The following is a 16,808-nucleotide window of genomic DNA, read 5'->3' on the forward strand; positions in this document are numbered from 1 at the left end:
GAAGAAGAAGAAGAAAGGGCGCTAATGGGAAACTGAAGTTTGTGTAACCAACCAACTACATAGGTGAAATGACGATAATACCCCTGTGAGTTTGTAAAATGCCTTCTTCAGGACATACAAAGTTGGTAATTTTGCTATCCTTCATTTTGTATTTGTGTGGTTAGGTAGATTTTGGGAATGAAAGGTTCGGGAGCATTTGAAGAACTTCACTTTGTCCGTTTTGGCTCGTTAGGTATCGTTCTTAGCTTCACGGTTTTAAAACACGCCTGTTAAGGAAAGGTTTCCACACCCTTATTTGGAATTATTCGTTCCTCTATTCAACCGATGTGGAATCTCACAATCCACCCTCTTTATAGACTCCGCGTCCTTGCTGGCACACTGTTCAGTGTCTGACTCTAATACCATTTGTAACAGCTCAAGCCCACCACTAGCAAATATTGTCTATTTTGGCTCGTTTCGTATCGTTGTCAGCTTCAGGGTTTTAGAACACGTATGCTAGGGAGAGGTTTCCACACCCTTGTAAGAAATGCTTCATTTCCCTCTTCAATCGATGTGGGATCTTGGATGACATCGTTTAGGCTTTGAAAATGATTAGTTCACTATCTGTACACACAAAATGGGTGTGTGACACCCAGGTAAAGTAAGGGTACAGAAATAACTGATACCACATCCGAATGAAAGTGGACCTAAAGATAGGATGACTAAAAAAACTTTAACGAAAGTTACTTCCTATATCAACGAGGTGTACCTTCCTTTTAGGTGGCTTAATAATATGAACTTCATGGTTAAGCGTGATTTGCTTAAAGTAATTCTTTGTAACGTGACTTCTGGAAAAATTTCCTAAAATGCATGTGAGTGATGACAAAATACGTCGGAAGAACTTATATTGGTCTATGGGGATAGTCTTTACTTTTAGAAACGGAAACTAAGTAACATGATAATACTCCAAGTAATGTATGGAAATGTCAGTGCTATCAAATATCAAATCCAAATTTCGAATCTCGAGAACGAGTCATTACAGGATGACAGGTGTTGCCCTACCATTTTCGATATTCAACACCTAGTATTGCCCTAGTTGCATGTGTGTACTCCAGTCGATTTTGATAGTCTTGTTGAGTTCATGCTTAGTTGACAACTGTCTTAAACGTTGCTTAAGTTGGAGCTCAAACACGAGACTCTCGGTGATTATGAAAATTTTATTTTTAAAAATATAGCTATGAGAAAAAAAATATATATATAAAATTATTATTTATTTATTTATTTATTATCCGACCTTAGCTTTTTAAGTATTAATTATTTTTTTATTAACTTTAGTAATTAGACATCATATAAAAAGATATTCTAAAAGTACACATTCCATGGAATATATACGGTAAATGACCATTAAATATATTTTTAAATCGATAAAAGATTTTATTCGTTTTCATACACGTCTATCATTAGTCTATTTAAGAATTAGTATTTTTGTCAACTTTACGCCGTGTCTAACCAGTTAAATTATGTTATTATTTAAAAATTATTATTTTCGTCAACTTAACGATATGTCTAACCAATTAAATTATATTATTTTAAATAATTGTGCCCAAAATTTATTAATTTATTATGTCATATAAATTTCAAACTTCAATTTTTTTTAATAATTAACCAATTATTTATTCCCTTTTCGCCTTATTAAATAAATAAACATTGAATATCCATTATAATAAGCTATTTATGAACCTAAGCTGCCTATAATTTCTTCTTTATTTTATTTTTATATTAAAAAAAACGATCCATAATTACAAAGTTGTTAAAACAAATTAAAAACAGTCTTTTTCAATAGATATTGTCTGATTTGGTCTTTTATTCGTCCGTACATTGTCTCATTTGTAACCGTCAAAACTAACAGCTAATAGATATTGTCCGCTTTGGATTCTTACCTAAAACCATCAATCTCATGATTTTAAAACGTATCGGTTAGGGGAAGTTTTTACACCTTTGCAAGGAATGCTTCGTTCCCTCTCTAGCTGATGTGGGATCTCACATCCCACCTCGTTAAGAACAAACCCGTGCAGATTAAATAAACATTTCTAATCTTTTTAACTTCGTAAAAGTATTTCTAATCATTTACTCGAATTGAAACCGTTCGATTTATGAGACGTTGTTTTTCAATTCCTTTAGAATCTCCACCGTTTTTTATTTCCATACTTCCTCGCCTCCTTTTTCATCTTCTAAAAAGTTCAGTACTCCGTTCTATTTACAAATTTTTTCTTCGAAGAACGTGGGCCATTGGGGAATCGAATATTCATTGATCAATTCTTGTCGTGTTATGAATGCCTCTACCGTTTGTCGAAAATCCTCGTTGCTCATCCAGTCTTCTAGATACGAGCATTTTCCTATTTATTGCTTGCAATTTTCAATCTTTGATTGACTCTTTTACTAACTGTGAGATCCTATATGGGCTGGAGAGTGGAAACTTGTTGATAAGAATCACCGTGTTTCGAATGAACCTATTGACAAGAAGATTCAAAAAATGTCATGAACATTAAAAAAAATATATCAACAACAGAATTCAAACCTACGCGCGGAGCGGAGAGCTCAGTTGATTTCAAAACTGTCGTAGTCGCATTAGCCATTCAAGTCATCAACATTTAAAAAAAACTATGTTTAATTTCATAAATGATGTAAAAGTCAAATGATCAATTTGACTTATTCTTTGTGGAGATTAAAGGGGGGATCGGGAATAAATCCCGTCCACAAACATCTCGAATAAATTCCGTCCACAAACATCTTTTGTCGGGAGACTATAAATACCCAAAATATGTTATGTAAAATTCAGATTGTGGATGAATGTAATTCAGATCTCAAATTGAGACGTTTCCCTTAGAAATCCGAGCATCATATTTGCCATTTCTCAGTTTCAAGGTAGAATTGAATACGAGCCATTCAATCAAGCCTTGATCAAGTTCGATTGTGGAGTGACTCAATTTAGAACAAGGTTTCTAAATCTTGTAGATCTTCGATCATAAGAGGTAACCTAATTCTAGCCTTATCTCTTGGTTGATCCAAATTTCGTATAAGAAGGTGTTAATTACTTGTTCTTGCTTCAACAAAAGTTTGGATTGTTGGGCTGAGGATTAGGGTTGCCTTATCACTTGTCACAAGGGTCTGGAGACCTTTTTCTAACCGAACGTTTTATTATATAATGAGTTCAAGCTGACAGTATCGGCTAGCGGTGAGTTTAAGCAGTAATAACTGTTATTTTTTTGTGGTTTTTATTATGTAATGGGTTCAAGCTGACAATATCTGCTAGCAAGAAGTGAGTTTAAGCAGTAATAACGATTATTTTTTGTGGTTTTTATTATGTAATGGGTTCAAGCTGACAATATCTGCTAGTAGTGAGTTTAAGCAGTAATGACTATTACTTTTTTGTGGTTTTTATTATGTAATGGGTTCAAGCTGACAATATCTCTAGCAGTGAGTTTAAGCAGTAATAGCTAGCTGACAATATTTGCGAGCAGTGAGTTTAAGCAGTAATAACTGTTATTATTATTTTTTTCTCATGGAATGGGTTCAAGCTGACAATAGTTACTAACAGTGAGTTTAAGCAGTAATAATTGTTATTTTTTGTGGTTTTTATTACGTAATGGATTCAAGCTGACACTATTTATTTACTAGGAGAGTTTAAATAGTAATAATTGTTTTTTTTTTATGATTTTTATTATATGATGAGTTAAAACTGACAATATCTGATAGAGTCAGTTTAAGCAGTAATTTATAATTTTATTAATTTAGCGCTTGTAATTCATCCCTTTATTTATTTATTTTTAACAAATTTTATTAAAAAAAAAAAAAAAAAAAAATAAAAACCANAGACCATTTTAGAATAATTTTGAATTTTTTCGAAGAGAGGGAGACTTGAGCTAAGTACCCAAAACTTTGTCCATTTCAGTTCCTCAGCCCTACCTGGTTCAGACTCATCAAGTCCAAATCCTTTCTCCATCGGACTCTCTCATGGTTCCTCCAAATTCCCACTGAAATTCTCAAGGTTTACGTATGTAATCAGCCCATCACTCTTCTTCTTCAACACTACTGCCCAATTTTCAAACCCTACTGGAGCTTGTTCTCATGGATTCCCTCCGTTCCACTTACAGAGATGAAGACGATGAAGAAGACGAGTCCGTTCCCGCCGCTGAAATCGACCCACCGGAGCTTCCTGAACCACCAATGGATGCGAATGTTAGCGGCTCCTCAACAGAGCCCCAGGATGGTACCAGACAAGACCCACCTGATGCTTCTGATGAAATCTCCGAAGAGGAACCGGCTTCTGATGACACTGAGAAATCGGCTAAATTAGCGAAGTCACCTGGGAACGACGACGACGATGACGAAAACCCACCTACGAAGAAGCGGAAGCAATTGTCTTCGCTTAATCAGCCTGTGGAGGAGGAGAAATCGCCATTGCTTGAATCGGATACTGCTAAGAACAATGGTTCGGCTAGTGGTAATGCTGCACAGGCGGCAACGGCTTTGAATCCGAAGAAATCGAAGAAGAAGAACAATAATGTTTGGGTTACGAAGTCGACTCGGAAGGGGAAAAAGAAGAACAAAGCTAATAACAATCACAATGCACCCACTGAGGATCCTGTCTTGATCACTCCAGTTCCGAGGTTCCCTGATAAAGGGGATGACAATTCCGATATGCAAATATGTTTGTCAAAGGTTTATAAGGCGGAGAAAGTTGAATTGAGTGATGACAGAATGAGTGCTGGTAGTACAAAGGGGTATAGAATGGTGAGGGCCACTAGAGGGGTGGAGGAAGGGGCGTGGTATTTTGAAATCAAGGTGGTGAGCTTGGGGGAGACTGGACATACTCGGCTCGGATGGTCGACGGAGAAAGGGGACTTGCAGGCTCCGGTCGGGTACGACGGGAATAGCTTTGGGTACAGAGATATTGATGGAAGTAAGGTGCATAAGGCTTTAAGGGAGAAATATGGAGAGGAGGGGTATAAGGAAGGTGATATCATTGGTTTCTATATCAATTTGCCTGATGGGGCTTTATATGCGCCCAAGCCGCCACACTTTGTTTGGTATAAGGGGCAGAGGTACATTTGTGCTCCTGAAGGGAAAGAGGAGCCGCCTAAAGTAGTTCCTGGTATGTTGATTGCTTTACTAAATGCTGACAACTGATGCATTCTATGTTCATTTTTCTTTCAATTGAAGTTGTTGAGGTTCTGCTGTATGTTCATGCAAGCTCCATTGAAAACATTGAAACTGCGTTCTGAGTGTTTTATAATAGTTCATTGCCTCTTAACTTGTGCTTTTGATATGCCAATTCCTTTTCAATTTTCGATTCGATAGTTGGAGTTAGAAAAAGTGTTGTGTTCTTAATATTTAGACTGTTTTAGGACTTCCTAGTGTTAGCTAGTCGTGCTGCCCTGTGAAACAAGTGATGAGAAAGAACAAAGTTTTGTCCCTACATGAGGCTAGATGTAATAGCCCAAGCCAACCGCTAGTAGATATTGTCCTTTTTGGGTTTTCCTTCAAGTTTTTTAAAACGCGTCTGCTACGGAGAGGTTTTCACATCCTTATAAAGGATGATTCTTTCTCCTCCCCAACCTATGTGGGATTCCATAATCCACCCCCCTTCGGAGCCCAGCATCCTCGCTGGTACTCGTTCCTTTCTCCAATTGATGTGGGACGCGGGCACATTGCCTCATGTCCACTCCCCTTCGGGGCTTAGCCTCCTTGCTTGCACATTGCCCGGTGTCTGGCTCTGATACCATTTGTGACAGCCCAGGCTCACCTTTAGCATATATTGTTCTCTTTGGGCTTTTCTTTCGGTCTTCCCCTCAAGGTTTTTAAAATACGTTCGCTTGAGAGAGGTCTCCACACCCTTATAAAGGGTGTTTCATTCTCCTCCCGGTTTCAGCCAATTTCTGTCCCCGAAGTAGGCTTCTCTTGAGCTGCAATTGGTCAATCATGAAATTATAGCTTTTGTTATTATTGTTATTTTACTTGAAGTTGCTTGCTACTTTAGTGACATTCATTTTAAACTAAGGCTCCTCTAGGATTATGCATCTGGTCGTGTTTTCATCGAAATTTGAGTAATTTTGACACTAACATAGTTGGATGATTCTTTACGAATTTGGGCACTACGTATGGTGTTGCATTTGAGGAGAAAGGTTCTTTTTCTTTAGTTTTTATTGTCTGTGATTGGTTGTGTTTGTTTAGTACGTCATAAAACTCAAGCCATGCTCCAAAGAAGTGGGTCAAGAGGGTAGTGAAGGACGGAGATAGCTCATGAAAAGCAATGTAATAGCTCAAACCCACCACTAGTAGATACTATCCTTTTTGGGGTTTCCCTTTCGGGCTGGATTGTGAGACCCCACATCGATTGAAGAGAGGAACGAGTCCAACAAGGACTCTGGGCCCCGAAGGGGGGTGGATTCCGAGATCCCACATCGGTTGGAGAGGGGAACGAAACATTCTTTATAAGGGTGTGGAAACCTCTCCCTAGCAGACACGTTTTAAAACTTTGAGGGGAAGTCCGAAAGGGAAAGCCCAATATTTGCTAGCGGTGGGCTTGAGCTGTTACAAATGATATACAAGCCAAACATTGGGCGGTGTGCCAGCGAGGACGTTGGGTCTTGAAGGGGGGTGGATTGCGAGATCCCACATCGGTTAGAGAAGGGAATGAAACATTTTTTATAAGGGTGTTGAAACCTCTCCCTAGCCTATGCATTTAAAACCTTGAGGGGAAGTCCGGAAGGGAAAACCCAAAGAAGACAATATCTGCTAGTGGTGGACTTGAGTTGTTACAAGCCGTGTAAATATACAACTGCAGGGATGCGAGGTGGGTGTTTGAGTATGAACAGTATGAGTCAACTGTCATGTTGGTTATATAGCGATGAACTGAGATTCAGGAACTCGATATAGATCCCCCATAAATCTGTTGCATTTTGCCTTACATTTTTCATTCTCTTATCTCCCTTATGAAGTTACATGATGCGTCCGACATTCATTATGCAGGAAGCGAGATTTCGTTCTTCAAAAATGGAGTATGCCAAGGGGTTGCGTTCACGGATCTGAACGGAGGTCGCTACTATCCTGCAGCCTCCATGTACACTCTTCCTAATCAACCAAATTGTGTAGTCAAGTTCAACTTCGGCCCAGATTTCGAATCCTTTCCCGAGGACTTTCAGGGTCGTCCTTCGCCCCAACCCATGGTCGATGTACCTTACCATGGCTTCGACAACCAACCTGAAAACGGAGTTTCGAGCGAGAAAAACACAGTAGTTACCAAGTAGTACCATCTTTTCTTTCATGTGTACTCTTAGTTTATGTGCATTAGGACTGACAATGGGAAGATGAGTGGTGTAAATTTTTCTAGTTACAGCTTACAATCAGCAGAAGAAAGCAATGTTCTATGTGAGTAGTGATAGACACTGCATGAGCCCAAACAACATTTGTCTGATTTGCTTATAAGTTCTTGAAGGCCAGACTCATGAGATATCCTAGTCATTTCATTTTTTTTTTCTCTTTTAGTAGGGACGTTTTAGCTATCGAGTTATGTTGAGTTAAGGCGTTTTAACTATTGGGTCAAGACGTTTTAACTATCAGGGTATGTTGGGTTAAGGCGTTTTAACTATCGAGTTATATTGACGTTGATTATTAATGTATTAATATTTGGACACTTTCATTGGGCTTCCCCAAAAGATTCGGGACACCAACACTTAATCGAGGCTCGACTCCTTGGAGTCTTCTCTTGTAACTTTTCGAGAATGTGTTCGAGGACTTTGATACCATGTTAGATGAATACAATTCTTCACAATAGTATGATATTGTCTAGTTTGAGCTCCTCCAAAAGGCTTCATACCAATGGAGAATGTATTATTTGATTATAAACCCATGACCATTTTCTAAATTAACAGATGTGGGACACTTTCATCCGACATGAATTAATAAAAAAAAAAAATAATAATAAAGGAAAAAAAAAAAAAAACTAAAAGTTTAGATGAAAAAATGTGTTATTTTTGTAACCTAAACATTTGGTCATTGAGCCAAAATAGGTTCGTCTCTTCGTCTCTTCGTCTCTGCAAATCAACACCCTCGTCGGTGGCGGCCGAACCTCACTCACCTCTCTCCCGGCGGTCACACGAAGCCCCAGCTCTTTTCTTGGCCATCTCTTCTTCTAACCCAGGAAAATAGCTCTCTTTCTGTAAACAAAAGCCCCCCAACTAGCAGCAACTGCGGCTAATACTCCCTCATCCAGCCTCTTGTCTTTAGAAGAAGCTTCTCTGGTTGTCAGCATTTTCGGTCAGTTCTGAATAAATCAGACCCATAAAATGTTTTTACTTGTTTCTTCAATTGTTGGGTTGTTTTAGTCTGTGGTGTGCTGTTCTTTATCGATTTAACATGATATAATACCTTTCTGACGTTGTAGTTTGAATTTTCAGGAAAAGGGTGTACTAAATGGAGCAGAGATTAGCCAATGCGTGGCGTCTCTCTGCGAACGAGAAGAAATTCATTGAAACAGCCCTTCTTTCGGATTTGAGGGTCGATGGTCGTCGCCCATTTGATTACCGTAATCTCACCATCAACTTTGGCAAGTAATGTTTCTCACTATGGGTTTTCGCTTTCTGGTATGATTTTTTGTGGGTGGTGATTGGAATGAATTTTTGTGCAGAGATGATGGTTCTTCAGAGGTGCAGCTTGGCCAGACTCACGCAATGGGCTTTGTGACTGCTCAGCTAGTTCAACCGTATAGGGATCGTCCTAATGAGGGCACTCTTTCTATATTTACTGAGTTCTCTCCTATGGCTGATCCCTCATTTGAGCCTGGCCGTCCTGGAGAGTCTGCTGTCGAGCTTGGACGTGTAATAGACCGTGGTCTCCGGTAATTCTCTTTTTCGTTCGTTTATTTGCTTTCTCTATATGCTGGCATTGAATTCTTTGTGTGAATTGTGAGTAGAAGCTGTGTTACCTCAAGTTTTGGTGATATGAGGTTAGTTTATTACATGATTTAAGTGCAAACGGCGTATCCGAGGTTGAACAAAGGTGTTTGATTCATTCATTTCTGATCCGTGATGTGATCGGATGCGTTTATCCATATTCGTAATTGATGCGTGATTAGTCATTTGCTGAATTGTTTCAACAATCTGTTGAATCCCAATGAAAGAGTTTCTAAAGTCATCTTATATTCTGATAATGTCTCTACCTAAATCGAGCGCAACTGTACATCGAAACATCGAAAACTAAGGTTGTTAGTTCTTCACTGCTTAGTTCGGAGGTTACCGTTAGTTATATGGAGTTAATGTTAAGCATCAATATATAATTCAGTTGCTTAATAGACAGAATAAATTGAGTACAATGCTTTTCTCTAGCTTCATAGTCTGCAAGTAACCTATTACATCAAGCTATACACTGTAATCTAAGGTTGGAGGTATTAATGCAGGGAGAGTAGGGCAGTGGATATGGAATCACTTTGTGTGGTTTCAGGCAAGTCTGTGTGGGCCGTTCGAGTCGATCTTCACATTTTAGATAATGGGGGGTAAGCTTTTGAATATTTATTTTATTTTATTTTGCGTATTGTTATAATGATGCTAATACATGGTATTTAACAATCCTGCAAGCAGAAACCTTGTGGATGCAGCTAATATTGCTGCTTTGGCTGCTCTATCGACTTTTCGAAGACCTGAATGCTCACTGGGGGGAGATGACGGTCAGGAAGTGATAATTCATCCACCTGAGGTAAGTTCTTCAAAATTCTCTTGGAATTTAACTTGAAGGGCATCCTGTTCAATTGATGTGACATTATTTTCTTAAAGGCATGCTTCTATATACGAACACAACGATCCCACATCTAATCGTGACCATTATTATAATTATTTTATAAGAAACTTGTTTACATTAGAAAGAAGGGAAAAACAGCTTAAGGGTTGGAAGAGGGAACCCCCACCCACAAATAAACTAAAGAAGTGCTTTCCAATGTTCATGGACATTGGAAGACTATAGTTTTACCAAGGAATTTCCTGCGATAATACACCACTAATAAGAGGGGTGCTCTACATACCTACCAAATTTTTTAAACATACGAAGGTTTGTTTTCAACCGAATTTGCTGAAGGAGCGCTCTAACTACATAATTCAATGGAATTTGAGCTCTTTTAGAAAACCTCCAGTCAGTAAGGACTTTAAACAATCAACCATCTATTTGCTTAGGGAAACAACATGACATACCAACAGTATCCAAAAGACAGGATCAACCACGAGCAGAAATAGAACTATATGATAGATGGATTTTTCATTTTTAAGGAAAAGGCTGCATTGAAGGAGAAAGGGCCAGATTTATAGACTTCCTTGGGAGGAATCTTGGGTTATTAATCTTTTGTAAGCCAAGGACCACCGAAACACTTCGACTTTCTTTGGAATTCTAAATTTCCAGATTAACGAAATGGGAGAGGACTTCAAAATAGGGGTGGACTCCGAGAGCTTAAAAAAAGGCAGACTTAGGGGAGAACATTCCTCGTTTCCCAAGCGACCAACAGACCTTGTCATCACCTTCCCCCAAGCATACAACATCCATCATTTGAACTTAAGCTCAACCATCTTTTCATTTTTCTCTTTGAGCTTTGATTTTGAAGAACTTTTGTAACTCGGCAATATTTTGCATAGCTGGTGCCCCTTAACCTCAAGGGCGTTTTCCCCAATCCACCTACCTTTCCAAAACTAGATTCTCCTCCCTTGATAAGCTTTGAGAACCAATAAACAGAAAAAGTTAAATGGTTGACTGTGAAGGAGTTTAAGTGTGATGTTCCACATTGGTTGGGGAGGAGAACAAATCACCCTTTATAAGGGTGTGGAAACCTTCCCCTAGCAGACGCGTTTTAAAGCCTTGAGGGGAAGCCCGAAAGGGCAAGCCCAAAGAGGACAATATCTGCTAGCGGTGGATCTGGGTCGTTACAAATGGTATCAGAGCCAGTCACCGGACGATGTGCCGGCCTTCTTGTTATTCCCCTTAGGGGGGTAGACACGAGGCGGTGTGCCAGTAAGGACGCTGGGCCCCAAAGGGGGGTGGATTTGGGGACGGTCCCACATCAATTGGATAAAGGAACGAGTACCAGCGAGGACGCTGGGCCCCGAAGGGGGGTGGATTGTGATGTCCCACATTGGTTGGGGAGGAGAACAAATCACCCTTTATAAGGGTGTGGAAACCTTCCCCTAGCAGACGCGTTTTAAAGCCTTGAGGGGAAGCCCGAAAGGGCAAGCCCAAAGAGGACAATATCTGCTAGCGGTGGATCTGGGTCGTTACAAATGGTATCAGAGCCAGTCACCGGACGATGTGCCGGCCTTCTTGTTATTCCCCTTAGGGGGGTAGACACGAGGCGGTGTGCCAGTAAGGACGCTGGGCCCCAAAGGGGGGTGGATTTGGGGACGGTCCCACATCAATTGGATAAAGGAACGAGTACCAGCGAGGACGCTGGGCCCCGAAGGGGGGTGGATTGTGATGTCCCACATTGGTTGGGGAGGAGAACAAATCACCCTTTATAAGGGTGTGGAAACCTTCCCCTAGCAGACGCGTTTTAAAGCCTTGAGGGGAAGCCCGAAAGGGCAAGCCCAAAGAGGACAATATCTGCTAGCGGTGGATCTGGGTCGTTACATTAAGACAATTGGTTTTTCTCGACAAGAAGCAAGAATGGTTACTTTTTGTCGAGAGAAGTAACCATTCTTACTTTTTAAGACGATTGGTTTTTCTCTCGACAAGAAGAACCGATTTGCATAGTCAGATGGTTGACCGAGAAGTAACCATTCTTGCTTCTCTCATTTTCAATTGGTTTTTAGATGGAACCCCATGTTGACCTGATGTAGTATCAGAGCCCATTAAGGCAAACAAGTATTTTGTTAAAAAAAAAGGGATCCGACCCAAGAATGGTGAACTCAAAGAGGTACCATCTTGAGGGGTCATGTTGAGGATCCCACAGTAGAAAAATGGAGAGCTCTCACAATCTTTAAAAGATACATTAGTTATTGCTCTCATTGTCAATTAGTCTTGAGATCTAATCCCTCATTTATCCAATAATCCTTTGTCTTAAGTTTTTTCTTTTGTGTGAAACAAATAATTGTGTTTGGGTTTACCTTCTGCCCTAGTTGCCTATATCCTAGAATGTATCACAGGGATGTTGCTATTTGACAGGTCAGGGAGCCACTTCCGTTGATCATACACCATCTCCCTATTGCAGTAACCTTTGCATTTTTTCGTAGTGAGAGCACCCTGGTAGGCTCGAATTCTTTAAATAGGTTGTGTAAAGAGTTCAGTTATATTAGCAGGGTTGTCTAATTTTTGGGTGCTGTGCAGGTGATAGATCCAACACACTATGAAGAGGCTGTTATGGGGGGGAGAATGACCGTCACACTTAACGCTAATAACGATGTTTGCGCTATTCAAAAAGCAGGAGGAGAGGGTGTACTTCAGAGTGTGATCATGCAATGTCTTCGAATTGCTTGTGTCAAAGCTGGTGATATTACAACTAAAATAAAAAATGCAGTGAGTTTCTTTTTTCTAATTGTTTTTTAATATGACTTAATGATATAGCATCGTACTCTGTTTTACCCTGTTTTACCTTTTGTAAATTACAGTTTTACTGTATGTTTAGGCCAGCCGCATTTTGTTGGGATGTTTGAATTTACAGAAAAAAAATTAGACTGAAGAAAACTGTAAAACAAATTGACACAGTACTCTAATACAAATTTACAAGAAAGGATAAGACCTCCAAAGAAGACGCTCTAAAAAAAAAAAAGAACACTTATTAGACACTCCAAAGAAGAACACCTAGAGCCTAGAGGCACTGAAATGTGAGGGCAATTGAAAGCCATTTTCCCAAGATTTCTATGAACCTCTAAAGATTCCTCTGTCTATCTCGATCTATGACTTCCTCAAAGTAGCGATGACCTTCTAAATAATACATTCCTAGGGAAGGGGGATGTACGAGCATCTCCTCCACGATGTCCAGATGGTGTGAGATAGTCTTTATACTATTCTTACTTTTGTGGGGGATGTACGAGCATCTCCTCAACGATGTCCTGATGGTTTGAGATAGTCTTTATACTATTTCTTATTTTTTTGTTCTTTATTTTAGATATGCTGTTGTGTTTTTATTGAAGTGTTTTTATTGAATAATGCAAAAACCATCATTAACATTAGTCCATTTTGGGAAATTTATTATATGATTTCTCCTTAAACTATATGGTGGAGACAATTAATTTTTCTTCTGATATTTTGTGGATATTACACATTGAACCTCCCCTTTTACTCATTTCCACCATAATCTTATGTTAGGTTGAGACTTACAATTCAGCTAGACAATTGCGGAAGATTAAGCGCCACCCTTCGGTTAATTTGGATGTTGGTAGAGCTGTGGCTAATCTGAAGGATAGCCAAAAGAGTATCAATGAATTTTCTGACAGATTGAAATTGAATTCTGAAGAGAGTATCGCCAGTCAAAGCATTGAGAGTGATGTTGGATCAACAAATCAAGGACAATTAAACAAGAGAGATTTAGATGCTAAGAACTTCATTGGGGGCCCTTCAAGCTGGTAAAGTGTTATCTTGATAATGGTTACCCACCTATTTTCTCTTATTCAATATGTTCTTCCCCAAAAGAAAATCTTAGGCGTGAACCGTGAAGTTTTGTAATTGTTTCATACTTCGAATAGATATTGCAATCTTAATTAGATTAAGTCGTCAATATCATCAGGTGAATGTACAATACTGAAAGCATGACAATATCACACACCGATCTTCATGCCATCTGACATGCCATCTGCCATCTGACAGCGTTGTTTTTCTTTTTCCCAGGGACCCATACTCCAAAGGTGTTGATTCAGATTTCTTGAAAGCTACTTTAGCTGCACGTGGTACTTCGCTGTGACATTATAATTCGTGTTTTGCTTTAAGCTTTCTACGATTATTATTATTGTTAGTATATATATGAATATGGTTCATCTATTTTGATTGAATATTAATTTGGGTTAGTTGGAATATGCGTAGTTTATTCACATTGGCTAATTACTTTTTACGAACACGAGCATAACTCATCTGTTTAATCTGTTTAAGATATATGCCTTAGACCAAAGGGTCAGAGGTTTGAATCCCTCCTCCCAATGCTGTGTCAACTTGGAAAAGAAACTACCTGTGATGCATTTTCAGGCTTCCAGAATGAAGAGTTTATGTCGATATATTTACTGTTTTCATCGTTATTCGGGTTCAAGCGTATCTTAGAAACCAAATATGCTGATGATATGGCATCCAGTAGTATGAAGTTCACTGCTTATAAAAATGAACTTGCAAAATCATTCTCTGCCATTCTCTTTGTGCACAAGGACATAAGCTTACTTTCAATCAACTAGTCTGCCTTTTCTTATGATAGCTTGTTGCAGGAAATCAAACCACAACGAAGAAACAGGACGTGAGCGATGAAACGATGTCCTCTGAGACTAAGCTTGACGAACAAGAAGCCAAAGTCGATCAGGCAAATTTACCTCCTGTTGCTGCTGCTAAAGTTTTGTCAGAAGAAAATGAGAAGAAGACGCTGAAAGATGCCGTGAAGCCAAAGAACAAGAGGAAAAAGAAGAAGACCAACATCCCCAACATTGCAGATTAGTTCAATGGTAACATGATCTTCTGAAATGTATGTCCACTTGACCTATGCAAATGCTTTTGTGTTCTTGGTTATGCATTCTTCTCTGGTATTTGAAAATATCTCTTAATTGCAACTTTCTTTTTAGAGTTCATGAAGATGTAAATTTTGAAGCTCAACTTCGAACCACTAGAATAGATCAAACGGAAGCATCTCTTATCAAACATGGAGAGCGTTCATGCCCGGTGCCCGGTTTCATCAAGGTTCGTTCAAAGAAATTCGAAACTCGAACTTGGTGAGGTCCAAAGAAATCTGCATTTGGATGAATTCTTATCACAGAAATCTATGATGATGCTGGTGAAAAGGTAATGCAATTTCTGTTATGTTCATCATCTTACAATTGGAATCTTTATTTAGAGTAACATAGAGTGTTTAGAATCGTAGGCTTTTTCCTTGTTTGATTGTAAGTTCTGGCTGCTCCACTGAGATGATTTTCATTATTGTTTAGAGAACCCTTTTTCATATTACATTGATTATAAACTTTTTCGATGTCATATTTGAGGGAAAACAATGGTAGCCATTGAAATTCCTCTCCCCACCCACTTGGAGTTGACTTATGAGTTATGTGCAGGAATATTCTCAAGACAATCAATCTAAACTTTAGAACTAATTAGAAAATAAGTTTGTAGATCTTGTTCCAGCAAAGGAATAGGGAATTTTATTATGGTTTTGTGATATCCCACCTCGGTTGGGAGGTTGGGTAGGAGAACGAAACACCCTTTATAAGGGTGTGGAAACCTCTCCTTAGCAAATGCGTTTTAAAGCTTTGAGGGAAAGCCCGAAAGAGAAAACTCAAAGAGGACAATATCTGCTAGCGGTGGGTGTAAGCCGTTACAAATGGTACTAGAGCTAGACACCGAGCGATGTGCCAGCGAGGAGGCTGTTACCGAAGGGGGTAGACACAAGGCGGTGTGTCAGGACGCTGGCTCTGGGGGGGGTGAATTTGGTGGGGTCCCACATCGATTATGGAAAGGAACGAGTTCCAGCGAGGACGCTGGGCTATGAAGGGGAGTGGATTGTGATATCCCACATCGGTTGGGGAGGAGAATGAAACACCATATATAAGGGTGGAAATCTCTTCCTAGCAAACACGTTTTAAAGCCTTGAGGGAAAGCTCGAAAGGGAAAACTCATAGAGGACAATATTTGCTAGTGATGGGCCTGGGCCGTTACAAATGGTACCAGAGCTAGACATCGAGTGATGTGCTAGCGAGGAGGTTGTTCTTCGAAGGGTGTAGACACGAGGCGGTGTGCTAGGACGCTGGGCCCCAAAGCAGGGGCGAATTTGGTGGTCCCACCTTGATTATGGAAAGGAACGAGTTCTAGCAAGGACGTTGGGCCCTGAAGGGGAGTGGATTGTGATATCCCACCTCAGTTGGGGAGGAGAACGAAACACCATTTATAAGGGTGTGGAAATCTCTCCCTAGCAAACGCGTTTTAAAGCTTTGAGGGAAAGCCCAAAGAGGACAATATCTACTAGTAGTTGGCCTAGGCCGTTACATATTTTGTTCTTATTAAAGGTAAAAGATATGGTTTGAGTCGTTCCAGTCTTGAAGTTAATCTTTCGTATCGAAATTTATGTTTTGTACGTGAGTTTGCGTATTTTATAAATTTATGTTAGCACGTTTTCAACCAAAGATACACATAATGTGGGTCCAGGCACACGTGTACAATAAATACATTGCATTTATTAGTTAGAAAACTTAGACCTAGCATCCTTTACAAATTCAACTCGACCATAAAATATCATTTTACTCCTTATACTAAATTTTAAAAATTATTAGTTTACTTTAAATCATTAATATTTTTTCATGTATCCATTTATAAATTAGGTTGCGACTATTTTTATAATATATAGTATTCCTAGGTTATATATTTCATTTCACAATCGAATAAAACTAGTTTATAATATTAAAAAAAAAATATTAAAAAAAAAAATAGTCAAAGTATAAAACTAAATAATATATATTTAATCTTGTATTAAAATATAAACTCGTTGTTACCGATCATTTTATATATGATTAAATTTTAGGGGACGTAAGGTCCTTTAAATTATATAAGAACACAGTTTTTAAAAATTAAATTAAGAATATTCTTGGATGGACAAACTGAATTACAGGAACGAAAGACGA

General features: G+C 39.0%; 2 protein-coding genes across 3 annotated transcripts; both read left to right on the top strand.

Annotated features, from left to right (window-relative positions):
- The first annotated feature begins 3,896 nt into the window (after nt 1-3,896).
- LOC111780654 (protein TRAUCO-like) lies at nt 3,897-7,675 on the top strand. The gene is made up of 2 exons (XM_023661120.1): nt 3,897-5,134; nt 7,012-7,675. Exons 1-2 carry the CDS (start codon nt 4,108-4,110, stop codon nt 7,287-7,289), a joined length of 1,305 nt encoding a protein of 434 aa, XP_023516888.1. The 5' UTR covers nt 3,897-4,107; the 3' UTR covers nt 7,290-7,675.
- A 353-nt stretch (nt 7,676-8,028) lies between these two features.
- On the top strand, nt 8,029-15,185 carry LOC111780656 (exosome complex component RRP45A-like). Of its 2 annotated transcripts, XM_023661121.1 has the most exons (11): nt 8,029-8,298; nt 8,439-8,591; nt 8,669-8,878; nt 9,437-9,532; nt 9,618-9,732; nt 12,175-12,255; nt 12,337-12,525; nt 13,318-13,574; nt 13,837-13,895; nt 14,418-14,668; nt 14,766-15,185. In XM_023661121.1, the coding sequence occupies exons 2-10, from the start codon at nt 8,455-8,457 to the stop codon at nt 14,639-14,641; spliced, it is 1,368 nt and encodes a 455-aa protein (XP_023516889.1). In that variant the 5' UTR covers nt 8,029-8,298; nt 8,439-8,454; the 3' UTR covers nt 14,642-14,668; nt 14,766-15,185. The 2 variants fall into 2 exon arrangements, with proteins under 2 accessions (XP_023516889.1, XP_023516890.1); XM_023661122.1 differs by lacking the exon at nt 8,029-8,298 and having other exon boundaries at nt 8,504-8,587.
- Nucleotides 15,186-16,808: the final 1,623 nt, after the last annotated feature.

Source organism: Cucurbita pepo, chromosome LG18 (assembly GCF_002806865.2).
Source record: "Cucurbita pepo subsp. pepo cultivar mu-cu-16 chromosome LG18, ASM280686v2, whole genome shotgun sequence".
In the NCBI taxonomy this organism is placed as follows: Eukaryota; Viridiplantae; Streptophyta; class Magnoliopsida; order Cucurbitales; family Cucurbitaceae; genus Cucurbita; species Cucurbita pepo.

Excerpts from the sequence above, each read along its gene's own strand:
- LOC111780654 (XM_023661120.1), top strand. The coding sequence starts at position 4,108 with ATGGATTCCCTCCGTTCCACTTACAGAGATGAAGACGATGAAGAAGAC. Across the intron at positions 5,135-7,011 it reads GCCGCCTAAAGTAGTTCCTG|GAAGCGAGATTTCGTTCTTC; the intron begins GTATGTTGATTG and ends TTCATTATGCAG.
- LOC111780656 (XM_023661121.1), top strand. The coding sequence starts at position 8,455 with ATGGAGCAGAGATTAGCCAATGCGTGGCGTCTCTCTGCGAACGAGAAG. Across the intron at positions 8,592-8,668 it reads CTCACCATCAACTTTGGCAA|AGATGATGGTTCTTCAGAGG; the intron begins GTAATGTTTCTC and ends ATTTTTGTGCAG. Across the intron at positions 9,533-9,617 it reads CACATTTTAGATAATGGGGG|AAACCTTGTGGATGCAGCTA; the intron begins GTAAGCTTTTGA and ends TCCTGCAAGCAG.